We start from the raw sequence: 14466 nt of genomic DNA, 5'->3' as shown, positions 1-14466 counted from the left end.
GCAATGTCCCATAGTGTAGATAGGGCTTAAGGCCAAGCTGCAGGGCTGCACACCCCCCCACACACCAACAGAGGTCTCTGTTGGTGGGGTCTGATCGCTCCAAAGTGTTTTGTTTTTTTGTGTTCTAAATATTTCATTTGTTTTTTTAAAATAAAAATAGCATCTTTTTATTTGTATCCCCCTGCTCCCTCCCCCCGCCAGCCAATCAGGGTGCACAGCTGCTATAGGCTTTAGCCTATGACAGCCGATTACTGTCCAGCCTATGGGGGGGACAGCCGTGTCTCACAGTTTTCCCGAGACTGAAGAAAGGAGCGCGCGCATCTCCTTCAGTAGCCGGCTCGAAGACCTGACGCCATTTGGCGTTAGGCGGTCCTGGGGCTGCCGCCGCGTCCATGCCCATTGGCGTGGGGCGGTCTTTAGGTAGTTAAAGGACCACTATCGCAAAAATTGTAAAATTTAAAAATACATGTAAACACATACAAATAAGAAGTACGCTTCTTGCAGAGTAAAATGAGCCATAAATTACTTTACTTTTCTCCTATTTTGCTGTTACTTACAATAAGCAGTAGAAAAAATGACAGAAACAACATTGGACTAGTCCATCTCTTCATGGGGGATTCTCAGCATTACCTTTTATTATTTCTAAAGAGACAATCGCTGAAAAGGATTTATATAACGTTGCAGACCCCCCCTACCTGTTTGCACACTTTTTTGGCAGGTGGGCACAGCAACTGTCATTCACTAAGTGCTTTTGAAAATAAAGAAAGCCCTGATAATCCCCCACAAGGAGCTGGGTTAGTCCAAAACCTGTCGGTTCTGTCAGATTTCTACTACCTACTGTAAGTGACAGCAACATAGGAGAAAAGTAATTTATGGTTCATTTTACTCTGGAAGAAACTCGCTCCTTATTTGTACGTGTTTACAGTATTTTACCTTTTTACCATGTTCGCAATAGTGGTCCTTTTCAAAATAATGTGGGAAAAAAACGGATCCGTTTTTAACTAGATCCGTTTTTGATCTGCTGCAAGTGTGACCCGGGCCTAACACGAGGCATAACAAGCATGAGGTTTCTCCTGTCACTGTTCTCTTCCTCTCCTGCAGAAGAAGATCACGTCAGGCCAGAAGTTAGGGAGAGGAAGACCCCGAAAGAACCCGGAAACAAGTTCTGAAAGTCTGACACCAAAACGTGGCAGAGGAAGGCCGAAGGGAAGTCTAAACAAGCTTACATACGCCAGAAGGGTGAGCTGTTTTATCCTTTATTAGTGGCGGACAACGAGATGGCAATGGTTCTGGCCTGCATTGTGATTTAATGCAAATTGTATGCCGCATGGAGTAGGGCCAATCCTAATCCTCATGAAGCACATTTGATTGGCCCACTTCCCAACTGCATATAATTTGCAAGCAAGCCAGAATTATTAGCATCTCGCTGACTATCTCTACAACAACAAAACATTTGTAATGCAATTTTCTCCATGAGGACCCAAAGCACATCAGTTTGTCTCAAATCAGTACATAGTGATGTGACAGGGGAAAGTTATGTGATCATAAATGCCAGACTAAACAGGGGGCTATTCAGTTTTGATTTAAATGTTTCCAGGGTTGGAGCTGTCTTGTTTGGCAAGGCATTCCACAGGGTAGGGGCAGCATGACAGAAAGCCCTGGCTCCAAAGGTGTGTTTTTTTTGTTTGTTTTGTTTTTTGAACTCTGGGGGTGGTCAAGTTATTTCAGCTGTTTAATCTCCCATCATCTGTATCCTTTATTTCACTGCCTGTCTGATCCATCTATAAAAGCAAGAGCTTTTGCATCACAATGCAATTCATTGGCTAACTTAGAAGAAAATAACTAAGCATTCGGCTAATAAGACTTCTTCAGACTCCATTCCAGTATGCTGAAAAGATTTTGGAACAGGCAGCTTATATAGAGGTAAAAAATTAACGGTTTTAAAAAGACACATTTCTGTTTTGCAAAAGTTAACTAGTAGGGTACATACAATATTTGTTATAGACTAAATAGAATTGTGGCATTTTAAACCCATCATATCATAAGAAGTTCCAATCCTTGTTTAAACCTCCATCTACAGTCATAACATTTGTATAGCGTTTTCTCCTGTTGAACTCAAAGCACTTGAGCTACAGCCACTAAGGGTGCAGTTTTGAACCAATGTATACATTTTGTCTCTTGTTGTTGTTTTTTTTTGTTTTTTTTTTTTGCGCGATTTGAAGTCACCCATTAGTACAGTGACGAGAAGATCACTTAAAACCAGTTACTGAATTCTGTACAGTACATCTACGCCCCTTCAGACTGCATCTTAGCTTTTATGGCGTAGATATACCTAATCCGCCGCAATCGCCTGCCCGCGTGCAGGTGCACACTTCCACAAATGTTCACGATGCCGCCTGCCCGATTTTGCTAATTGGTGCATGGGAACATATGTTCCCAAAGCCACGTAAAGTCTATAATCAACGAATGATCATGGTTCCAGCCAGGAAACATGTCACCTCCTGTTAGCTGGAACGCTAGATGTGTGAACAGATATTGCACCCGGAAATACACTAACATAAATTTCCTTTACCTAAAGTATGCTAAATAACCTTTTGCTCAATGCCCTGTCCCCATATAAAACACATAAAGAAATGGATTTAAAAAAACATAGTTATGTTAGGCAGGGACTCTGCTTTTAAAATATGTATGCCATTAGGGTTTGTTAGTTATTTTTAGAAATAAGGGCTTGTAATTAGTGATGGGAGTACAGCTAACATGGTATAATACTCTACTGCTTCAACCCATCTATATTGACCCTCTGCCTGCCTCTTTTAGCAAGCCCTGTTTATAAAATGTCACAATGGGTGCTGTACTGTGTTTTAAACCTATACCCACAAAATTGTGCTGCTACCTATTCATAAAGTTGCATGTGAAATAGTGGCACCTCTTTACAGCGCTTCTCTGATCAGGGGCGTAGTTTGACCTAGGTGGGCCCCACGTAAAGCTCTGCCAGCTGGGAACCCCCTAAACCCCCCCCCCCCCCCCCCCCCAATCACAGTGTAGTTAGTCTGTCTCTCTGCAGCTGTCATCTCTGTATGTCATGTGACCTGCCGCAGGGAGATACTGTACAGCAGCTAGAAGAGAGGAGTGAGGACATGTTGCGCCACTAGATGAAGGTAATGTATGGCGCTCTACTCTGCATTACCATAGACCGGACCCCTGGTACCTTTTCACCAATACAGTCATGTATATCTGTTTAGCCAATTAGAGCATAACATTTCATATGTAAGCCCAGCATTCATTTCTAAAAAATCGAAAAGAGAAATTTCAACCAATCTGATACAAAGCCAGTGAAAAATCCCTAATCGCAAATTCAAAATATATAAATCACACTAATGGTGGCCATACATGGCACAATTTTTCAATTAGATAATTTAGTTCGATTATTCCATTAGATTGAATATAAAGATTTTTCCAGCATGTCCGATCATTTTTCCCGAAAAAACGGGATAATCGTTCGAATTTCTTGATCGAAGAAAGAAAGAAAAAAAAAAAAAAATTAATCTTTCATTCAATTCGATCATTTAGATCGAATAAACGGGAAAATCGAACGTTTTATTGTACCGTGTATGGCCACCATAAAAGGCATTATTAAAATCGATTTCGCATAGAAAATGACAAATCTTGATGACATTGCTTGCGATTTGCGTTTGAGTTTTACGATTGCTAGTGGAAAAAAAGCCCTCATATATTACTGATGTGCGCTATCCAGCCAGTAGCAACTCCACAGTTCGAGGATGCAATGCATGCCTTTAACTCTAGGCGGCACCCTAAGCAGATGCCTGGGTTTTCTTTGTCAAGAAAAAGCATTTCAAGAACCCTCCTTTTTTTTTTTTTTTTTTTTTTTTTTTTTTTTTTCTTGCCAGTTGCTCAGGCAACCGGCAAGCACATGTATCCGGCATCAGGTGACCGCGCTGGTGTTAAATACTGGGGACTCTGCTGTATATGAAACCATACTAGGAAGCTGACCTATAACTGTGTTTGTTTCTTACAGGTGCAAACTATCGAACCACACATAGAGGAAGAGGTGGTGGTGAAGGAAGTGGAGGAGGTGGAGGAGGAGGAGGAAGAGACTGATAATGATGATAATTATTGAGTTGATGTCTTTGTGAGAGAAGACAACTGGTAATTATTTAAAGGATACCTGTGAGTTTAAAAAAATATAAAGTTAAATACTTATCACAGTAGAGGGAAGCCTCTGGATAATTCAGAGGCTTTCACCGTCCCCCTGGAGCTCACCATTCCAGCACTGGGACCGTGCGAACCTATTCCACAAGGGATTGTTGAATAGGGTCACACGTCCATGTTCCCATCCATGAACTAGCACAGTCGCATGCAGGATGAGTCATGCCTGTGCCGTGGCATGGAGCTGCTTCCTTCTAGTGAGGTAAGTATCTAACGTTTGGCTTTTTTAAACTCACAGGTTTACTTTAGTGGCTTTTTAATATGTGTATACTTTGTTGTGTTGGCCAGAGAGCTGCAACAGTCTTAACGCCTTTCTTTTGTGTTTGTTTTTTCCAACCAGGAATCCCGCTAATGTCAGAGGGGCAGCATCTGTGTGAATTTACAACCAAAATGACTTGTCCAGAAAAGCAGTTTTTCAGTATTAGGAGACAGTGTAAATTGATGTACAGTTTAATGTTGTAGTGATGTTTTTAAAACTGTGTGATTTTGAGCTCTCTCTCTTTTATTTTTCTGTTAAACTGCAGCTCCAGGTGCAACAGTTAGAATCCCGGACGAGCCCCCACCCTCAGTCGTTTACTTATTTGTGTTAATTATCTAGAATAACTGCTGACAAATACTCCATCTAGCTTTCTTATTGTATAATAACAATTTTTTTTGTAAGTTTTAATAAACAAGGGGTTTATTTTTGCATTTTTACCTTATTGGAGAGATACTGTTATCAGAAGACATTGGCTTCTAAACACCCCAAATGCAACTGCCAACACATAAACCTGACTAAAAATAAGTCATTTGTACTGATCAGGGTTGCATGCCAGTTCATTTATTTATTTAATTTTTGTGTAATAGCAGTAAAACGTTTTAAAATATTTTTATTTAGAAACTTGTGACATATTACAAACAACTGATTCAGTTATATTAGTGCTCCACCTGGTAATGATTTATGATCAAAAGCAGGTATTACTTTTGTTCACTTTACAGCAGATAACAAGACTTTGCTTTACTGTACTGTAAATGCAAAGTCCCCAGATTTGGTGACTGATAGTCCTTAGGTGCTATGGTTTTCAATGGAGCAAGCTTATCTAGGCCTTTTTGTACTTGCGTTTGCCAAGAAGTCCAGATCAGGGATTGTAAGAAAAGGCTGCTCAGATGCAATCTTCCTCACCTGTCCAATCAGGCAGACTTTGCAAAGGTTTTGCTAGACCTACCTTAAAGTGATGCTAAAATAAACTTGGGCAGTACAACCATGAATTATATAATACCCGATTCGTAAACTGTCTCCTGTTCCAGAGATTGGAGCAGGTGTTCCTCCCGACATGAGGGGATTTCCCCCTGACACTAAACAGTAGTATTTTTCTCCAGGGTGTTGCTCTGAAAAAAACATGTTATGCAGGCTTTGAGGATGACCTCTGTTCTTGTCTGTTGTATGATCTGTTTATAGTGAACAGATCATCTCAGGGTCACTTTAAGAAGTATTTGGCAGTATGTATGACTTTGATAAGTACACGTAACTTCTGGTGCTTCTGAGGAAGGTTATTGAACCGTTTCTGTTGCTTTTGTGCTTAGAATGGAGTATTTAAACACACGGTGTTCTGTTGGGGAAAAAGGTGAATTTTAGGCAGGCGTTTCCTGTTGTAGTATTTAGCTCTAATGTAGTTGGAATGTTCTTTCCTTTTTGGTCATATGAAATGAGCTCATTTTGAAAAATAAAGAAGTTAGCATTTTGTTTTGTTGTTGGGACAATAGGGGTTTGTTATCAAATGCAGAAATACTGGGGTGTAGCAATAAAAGCATTTGGAGAGTCCAGTCAAAGATGCCCATTTATATAAACCCTCACTAAAGGTACGTACACACAACCAACTGTTTCGATCAACTCGACGTCTGACTTGTCGTTTGAACGACAAGTTGGACGTGTGAATGCGCTGTCGAGCGGCGTGTGTACGCACCTTTAGGTTGTACAAACGTACACACGCTGTACTTTAGCAAACGACGGGTCCACCAGACCCTCCCGCTGGGCGGACATTCTGCCGACAGTAGCACGTGTGTACAGTCTGACTGTTTCTGACAAGGCTGTCCCCACCCCTCCCGTCCCAAACATATCACACTCTTGATCAATCTGACTATCTAAATCACTTGAAACAGTTATTTTTGAATACAGCAGATTTTAGGCAAATGTACCATGAATAAAAGGATTAAATCTGCAGAAAATCGAAAGTTTCAATGTGTAGGGCAGCTTTAGACTAGTTTAATGAGACAACCATTTTGCCTGAGGAAACGTCCAGTTTTCTGTTCTGCATTTATTAATGACTCCCCTGCTGGTATGAAAACTCGTTTTTGTTTCTTTATTTTAAATATAGTGTGGTGTCATGTACTTTTACAAAATAAAATGTTATTTTTTTCCCCTTTGTTTCTCTCTCTTTTTCACGCTCCATTGAGGGTGTGAAACTGTTCTGGCATTTAACATGGAACTAAGGTTACTGCAGGCACAGAAAAGAGACCTGCTTATGTCCGTATTTGGCCTAATATTATTATTATTATTAACCACTTTACCCCCAGCGGTGCGGATTTCTCCATCCCTTTTTTCCACCCTGTTAACACCAAGGGAAGGAGAAATCTGCACCTGATGCAGCTCCCGCCACTGTCCGCACTCCCGCTCGCTCGTCCGCGCACCCCCGCGCTTGTGCACGCCGCCGCCCGCTTGCCTGAACGGGAAAAACCTTTCCCGTTCGTTGATCTCTGCCCCCCGCAATGATCAGCGATCATTGTAAAAAAAAAAAAAAGGTTTCCCAGCCTCCCTAAACTTCTTGCAAGCGTACTTCATGTACGCTTGCAGGTCGCATAAACCAGCGTTTTTCAACCGCTGTGCCGCGGCACACTAGTGTGCCGCGGCATGTTGCCAGGTCTGGCGTTCAGTACGCAGGAGGGGGGAAGCAGCGCTAGAAGGAGGGGCAGTGGAGGCAGCGGTGGGGAGGGGGGAAATATCCCCCCCCCCCCCCCTCACCTGGGACCCCTCCTTCTGCCTCTCTCCCTCTCCATTTCGCGGTGGCAAGTGCGGGCTCGGCGGTGGGGAGACATGCGCAGACTTACCACTTCTGCGTTCCAAGCGCCGGCAGCGTCATGTCGTCAGATCTCCGCCTTCAATGCCGCCCACTGTGCTTCCTGATTAGCGGAAGCACAGTGGGCGGCATTGAAGGCGGAGATCTGACGACATGACGCTGCCGGCGCTTGGAACGCAGAAGTGGTAAGTCTGCGCATGTCTCCCCGCCGCCGAGCCCGCACTTGCCACCGCGAAATGGAGGGGGAGAGAGGCAGAAGGAGGGGTCCCAGGTGAGGGAGGGGGGGATATTTCCCCCCTCCCCACCGCTGCCCCCACTGCCCCTCCTTCTAGCGCTGCTCCCCCCCCCCCTCCTGGGCATCTATACTGGGGGGAACTGTACTAGCTATACTGGGGGCAACTAAACTAGCTATACTGGGGGCAACTATACTAGCTATACTGGGCACTATACTGGGGCACTACCTACCTATGCTAGGTATGCTGGGCACTATACTAGCTATACTGGGTACCATACTAGCTATCTGGGCACTATACTAGCTATACTGGGCGCTTTACTGGCTATACTGGGGCACTACCTACCTATACTGGGGCACTACCTATCCATACTGGGACTATACTAGCTATACTGGGGCACTATACTGGGGTAACTACACTAACCATACTGGGGCAACTAATCTCCCTATACTGGGGCAACTATGCTAGCTATGCAGCTGCACCCCAGCCCCCCCCCCCCATAGCCTGCTACACACAGCACTGTCCACTAGGTCGCGCAAACACCCGCGCACCCCCCGCCGTTCCCCGGAGAAAAATATGGTCAGAAAGTGTTCCCTGGGCCGGAAAAGGTTGGGAACCACTGGCATAAACAAAAACTTACTGTGGCTATCTTGCGGCCAAATAGTACACCCTAAAGCATTTTTCATATACAAATATATTAGTTATACACTAAACATTAACTCATTACCTCCCACACTCCCCCCTTTTTTTTTTTTTTTTTTTTTTTTGTAATTAAAAAAAAAAAAATTACAATTAAAGAAAAAAATACATAGTTAGTTACCTTAGGGACTGAACGTTTTAAATATTTATGTCAAGCGGGTATGACACTGTTACTTTATAAACTATGGGCTTGTAATTAGGGATGGACGCAAAACTGAAAAAAATGCACCTTTTTATTTCCAAATAAAATATTGACGCCAAACATTGTGAAAGGGACATAATTTAAATGGTTTTATAACCGGGACAAAAGGGCAAATACATTTCATGGATTTTAATTACAGTAGCATGCATTATATAAAAACTGTAAAGGCCGAAAACTGAAAAATAATTTAAAAAAAATTTCCCACATTTTTTCCTATTTTCCCATTAAAACACATTTAGAATAAAATTATTCTTGGCATAATATCCCACCTAAAGAAAGCCTAATTGGTGGTGAAAAGAACAAGATATTAGTTCATTTCATTGTGATAAGTAATTATAAAGTTATAGACGAATGGAAGGAGCACTGAAAGGTGAAAATTGCTCTGGTGCTCAAGGGGTAAAACCTCGAAGGTGTTAATTTATAAAACACCAGCATATTTTGTGGCGCTGCACAGAGTAAGAAATAAACATGGCATGGTGTACATAAAATATAGACACTGGTACATAATACAGAATTGGTAGACATAGTAATTACAATAACAAATGTAACATGGTGAATAAAATTTATAGCAAATTCCAAAACACAAAAGTGTGTGAGAGAGCCCTGCCCTTAAAGAGAACCCGAGGTGTGTTTAAAGAATGTTCTCTGCATACAGAGGCTGGATTTGCCTATACAGCCTAGCCTCTGTTGCTATACCAAACCCCCCTAAGGTCCCCCTGCACTCTGCAATCCCCCATAAATCACAGCCGTGCTGTGAGGCTGTGTTTACATCTGTAGTGTCAGTCTTGGCTGCTCCCTCCCCCCCCCGCCCCGCCTCCTGCATAGCTCCGGTCCCTGCCCCCATCCTTTCCCTCCAATCAGCAGGGAGGGAAGGAATGCAGGCGGGGACTGGAGTTCTGCAGAAGGCGGGGAGAGCAGCAGACTGACACTATAGAGATAAACACAGCCAGCTCTGACAAGATGTTTGTCAGCAGCGTGGCTGTGATTTATGAGGGATTGCAGAGTGCAAGGGGACCTTAGGGGGGTTTGGGATAGCAACAGAGGCTGGGCTGTATAGGCAGATCCAGCCTCTGTATGCAGATAACATTCTTCAAACCCACCTCGGGTTCTCTTTAAAGGACTCCCGAGGTGAAAAATTTATAAAATTAATGTATCCTCCTAAAAATGAATTTTTAAGATATTCCACATTCATTGAAGTATGCCAGAGCTAAAATCTATGAACTATTGATCCCTTTCCTGCTCTCAAAAGCCATTTTCTTCTAGTAAAGTGTTTTATAGTTGGAATTTCATATCAGTGAGCGTCACACTGTAGTCTGGCCCAGTCCTGACTCGGACAGAAACTGCCACTTACATACCTGATATTTAACTCTTTCAGGCAGAGAAAAAAAAAAAAGGAACACAGCCTAGTTAGTTGTGTGCTAGGCACTGTACATACACATGTCTATCTCATCATGTCACCCCGGGTATCCTTTAAAGTAATCGTCAATCAAAATGTGCTGCCCCATGATATACTTACCCGGGGCTTCCTCCAGGCCCTGGCAGCTGATGTGTCCCTTGCAGCATCTCCGCTCTCAGCTGCCGGCCCGGGGTCCCTGCCGGTACAGAGTCCAACCTCCTCTACTGCACCAGCGTGAGCGTTGCTGTCAAACAAGTCCACGGTGTCTGCAGTGTGCTGCGCAGGCGCAGTACACTGCAGACAACGTGGACTTGATTGACAGCAGCGCTCACCCTGGTGCAGTAGAGGACGACCTCGAGGTCGGCCTCTGCACCGACAAAGACCCAGGGTCGGCGGCTGGGAGCAGAGCTGTCAGTGGGACATGTCAGCTGCAAGCGGAGATGCTGCGTGGGACATGTCAGCTGCAAGGGGCTGGAGGAAGCCCTGGGTAAGTATATCATGGGGCAGCACATTTTGATTGAGGTTTCCTTTAACCTCCCTGGCGTTCTATTAAGATCGCCAGGGCGGCTGCGGGAGGGTTTTTTTTAAATAAAAAAAAACCTGTTTCATGCAGCCAACTGAAAGTTGGCTGCATGAAAGCCCACTAGAGGACGCTCCGGAGGCGTTCTGATCGCCTCCGGCGGCCAAAAGTAACACGGAAGGCCGCAATGAGCGGCGTTCCGTGTTTTGCTTACTTCGTCGCCATAGCGACGAGCGGAGGGACGTCAGCCGCCTCCGATCCAGCCCTTAGCGCTGGCCGGAACTTTTGTTCCGGCTGCGCAGGGCTCGGTGAGGCTGGGGGGACCCTCTTTCGCCGCTGCTCGCGGCGGATCGCCGCAGAGCAGCGGCGATCAGGCAGCACACGCGGCTGGCTAAGTGCCGGCTGCGTGTGCTGCTCTTTATTTGGTGAAAATCGGCCCAGCAGGGCCTGAGCGGCGACCTCCGGCGGTGATGGACGGATATATTCGTCCATACCGCTGAGGAGGTTAAAGGGGAACTGAAGAGAGAGGTATATGGAGGCTGCCATGTTTATTTCCTTTTAAGCAATACCACTTGCCTGGCAGCCCTGCTGATCCTCTGCCTCTAATACTATTAGCCATAGCCCCTGAACAAGCATGCAGCAGATCGGGTGTTTCAGACTTGAGTCAGATCTGACAAGACTAGCTGCATGCTTGTTTCTGGTGTTATTCAGTTACTACTGCAGAGAAATAGACCAGCAGGGCTGCCAGGCAACTGGTATTGATTAAAAGGAAATAAATATGGCAGCCTCCATATACCGCTTACTTCAGTTCCCCTTTAAGAGCGTCCATCTAAAACAATAAATATGCAGCGTGTCTACTTCCTGCTTGCATGAAAGACAACATTGTTAACATCCTGTGTTTATAAATTAGCTCTCTACCGTGGCAGAGATATTCCTAAAATGACCCAGCTGAGAGATCAAATTATAACTTGAGCTTTATCACAGATGAGGGGGAATTACACAGGCTAAATTCTCTAAATACATTCAGAGTGCATTTCTCTCTGTTTTCCTCCTGTCTTGTGCAAGAGTTCAGGTCCACTTTAATACTGACACATAGGAGACCTGAGGAAGTGGGAAGAATACCCACGAAACACGTTAGCAGGTAAGTGGCATCTGGCCATCTTTTAAATATTTTGAGGGCACATCCTACCTAGTCCAGCTTACATCTCATAACTCACAGAGATGGGTGTACTGGTTAGAGCGACATTCAAAGGACAGCCTGGGTGAGTAGGGCTAGGATGATCTCTCCACCAATACTCAGTGGTTATCCTGGTAACAGTCGGGGGTTGTGGCTACCCTTCTGTCATAAAAGTGCTGAAAAAAAAGGGTGCTGGTTATTGCAACAATCTTAACTGATATTTTACTATGACCTAACCTACACCTACTCTTACACAGAACCATCCCTCTGCCAATGCCTAAGGCCCTGTTCATACTGTCAGCGTTTACAGAATGCATAGAAATTCAAAGAAACGCAAGTTGAAAAATGTATGGGTTTTTCTTGCGTTCAAATGCGGTTTCTATTGCGTTTTGCGCACACACACGTCACACAGGAAACAGAAAAGAATTATGGGAAACGTATGCTAAAACGCACTAGTACGTGTTTTTGATACGCATCTATAGACTTTCATTGCGCCCGTTTCTGTGCGTGACGCACAGAACTGCGTGCAGCAATGCGGATGAGAAACGTATGCGTCTCATACGCATACATGTGAATGAGGCTATTAGAAAACATTAGTAGCCGTTTCTATGTGCAAGGTCTGCCTGTATGCGTTCTGTAAAAACAGCTAGGAACGCACATAGTCTGAATGGGGCCTAACCCTTAACACTCCCTCTACTAATGCTTAACCTTTAACTGTAAATGCACCCTGTATGTATATAGAGAGAAGAGCCTGTCTAATTCGTCCTCACCTGCAAGTAATCATAAGTGTAATTTGATCTCTCAGCGGTGTCAGTTCAATAATTTATGCTGCCTTGGCAGACCCAGCTAATATATATACAGAGCATGTTAACCCTAACTCCTACAGGAGAGCGACCATCCAGTATCAGCAGGACCTGGAGTACTGAGCGGGATGACAGGAGAGCGACCATCTAGTATCCAGCAGAACCTGGAGTACCGAGCGGGACTACAGGAGAGCAACCATCCAGTATCAGCTGGACCTGGAGTACTGAGCGGGACTACAGGAGAGCAACCATCCAGTATCAGCTGGACCTGGAGTACTGAGCGGGATTACAGGAGAGTGACCATCTAGTATCCAGCAGAACCTGGAGTACCGAGCGGGACTACAGGAGAGCAACCATCCAGTATCAGCTGGACCTGGAGTACTGAGCGGGACTACAGGAGAGTGACCATCTAGTATCCAGCAGGACCTGGAGTACTGAGCAGGACTACAGGAGAGCAACCATCCAGTATCAGCTGGACCTGGAGTACTGAGCGGGACTACAGGAGAGTGACCATCTAGTATCCAGCAGAACCTGGAGTACCGAGCGGGACTACAGGAGAGCAACCATCCAGTATCAGCTGGACCTGGAGTACTGAGCGGGACTACAGGAGAGTGACCATCTAGTATCCAGCAGAACCTGGAGTACCGAGCAGGGACGGTTAATTCCCTGCAGGCCTATTAGGTGGTTGCAGGAACCGCAACCCACCTTTGTGAGTATAGATTTATAAGAGTTTATCCTCCCTATACCTGACGATACTGCACCATTGGGCTCCCGGTCTCTCCCTACTTCTCACCTAGATATTCTTGGCCCTTACAAGAATCACCAAAGCAAAAAAAAAAAAAACTATAGCTCTGCAGAAGCCACTCACCACTCTGCATGAGGGGTACATCTGCCTACCTAATACTGAGACGCACTTCTGGGTGCCTAATACTATTTGGGGCTGCAATGTGGTTGGGGGACAGGATGGCAGTTAAGTTGAATGTACGAGGGACAGTGCGGGCAGCAGGGCAGGTGAGCAGTGTCAGGGTGAGGAGGAGCGGAACACTGCATTTTAGCTGCAGGACCGGAGGAAGTGAGAGGACAAGGGGAACTGAACAGTCGAAATGTGGAAAAGGGGTTCTCCAGTGAATGCATTTTTTAATGATGAGGTGTGAAAATACCTCCTAGGAGAAAAAGTGAATTGGATTGGGCCTAGAATCAGGCCCTGGATTTACTTCACAGGAGCGTATAGGCACAGATTTCCTGGCACCTTAGACTTCACCCTCCACAAATCTCCAAACCGTACCGCAGCTGTGCTGTCTGTCCCAGCTGTCACTTCTCCCTTACTTCCCTTGTAGGTAGCTACAGGTACCCTTTAGTATTAGGCAGCCAGAGCTATCCTCAGTCAGTATTAAGTAGCTAGAGGTGCCTCTAACTCAAGGGAGATCCTATTCGAGGAATGCAGAGAGCAGGGTGAGTAACCTCTCATTTACACTCTCATCAGGACTCTGCCAGGGTAAGGATGGAGTAAGGCACTGGGGGAGGGAAGTGAGCTGCCTTTCCATTATCAGACGCCTGTAGGCACGTGCCTACAGTGCCCTATGGTAAATTTGGCCTTGCCTGGAATAGTTTTCTATACAAAACAGTGTCTTCCGAGGCTTCGGAAATGCTTCGGGAGCCCAAGTGCTCCCGAAGACGGGCCGCTCTACACTGCGCACGCGCTTGTGCGCCGCCTGTCTTCGGGAGGACTCTGCTCCCGAAGACTTCCAAAGTCCCCTCGGCGTGGCATGCGAACGGAGGAGCCAGTGCAGCACCGAGGGCACCGGGAGAGGAGAGGGATGGCTCATTAGGACCCAGAGCCTTCCCTCTCCTTAGGTATCTGCCTTTTTTTTAAAAAAATACGGGGTTACATTAGCTTTAAAGGTTATTGTGCTGTTGCTTATCTTTTAGAGCCTCCGAAATCTAAAAAATGCTGCAGCCCCTGAGTTTGCGTTTGTGGAAAAATGAACCGCTCTGGTGTGCACCATCCCATTCTCTTTCATTAGCCAAGCGGTTTTCCCCCTGCAAGCGTTTAAAAAAAAATGCTCCAGAACCACTCCGGTGTGCACGAGCCCAGAGTCCTGATTTTTTTCCTATTGTTGAGTGAAGAGCTGAATGATTTTAGGGTATTATATGCA

At 45.1% G+C, this 14466-nt stretch overlaps 1 protein-coding gene across 1 annotated transcript in view; it reads left to right on the top strand.

Moving 5' to 3' along the window:
- Positions 1–14466, top strand: part of LOC137527274 (serine/arginine repetitive matrix protein 5-like) — a gene marked incomplete at its 5' end in the record, with an annotated part of 93894 nt that overhangs the window by 21428 nt on the left and 58000 nt on the right. Inside the window, 3 exons of the mRNA XM_068247780.1 lie at positions 1102–1239; positions 4037–4132; positions 12394–12606. Of these exons, the coding sequence (XP_068103881.1) occupies positions 1102–1239; positions 4037–4132; positions 12394–12606 (447 nt within the window). The remainder of the gene's footprint in view (positions 1–1101; positions 1240–4036; positions 4133–12393; positions 12607–14466) is intronic.

This window comes from Hyperolius riggenbachi, chromosome 8 (assembly GCF_040937935.1).
Source record: "Hyperolius riggenbachi isolate aHypRig1 chromosome 8, aHypRig1.pri, whole genome shotgun sequence".
Classification (NCBI taxonomy): Eukaryota; Metazoa; Chordata; class Amphibia; order Anura; family Hyperoliidae; genus Hyperolius; species Hyperolius riggenbachi.
This window is presented reverse-complemented; position numbering and strand designations above follow the sequence as displayed.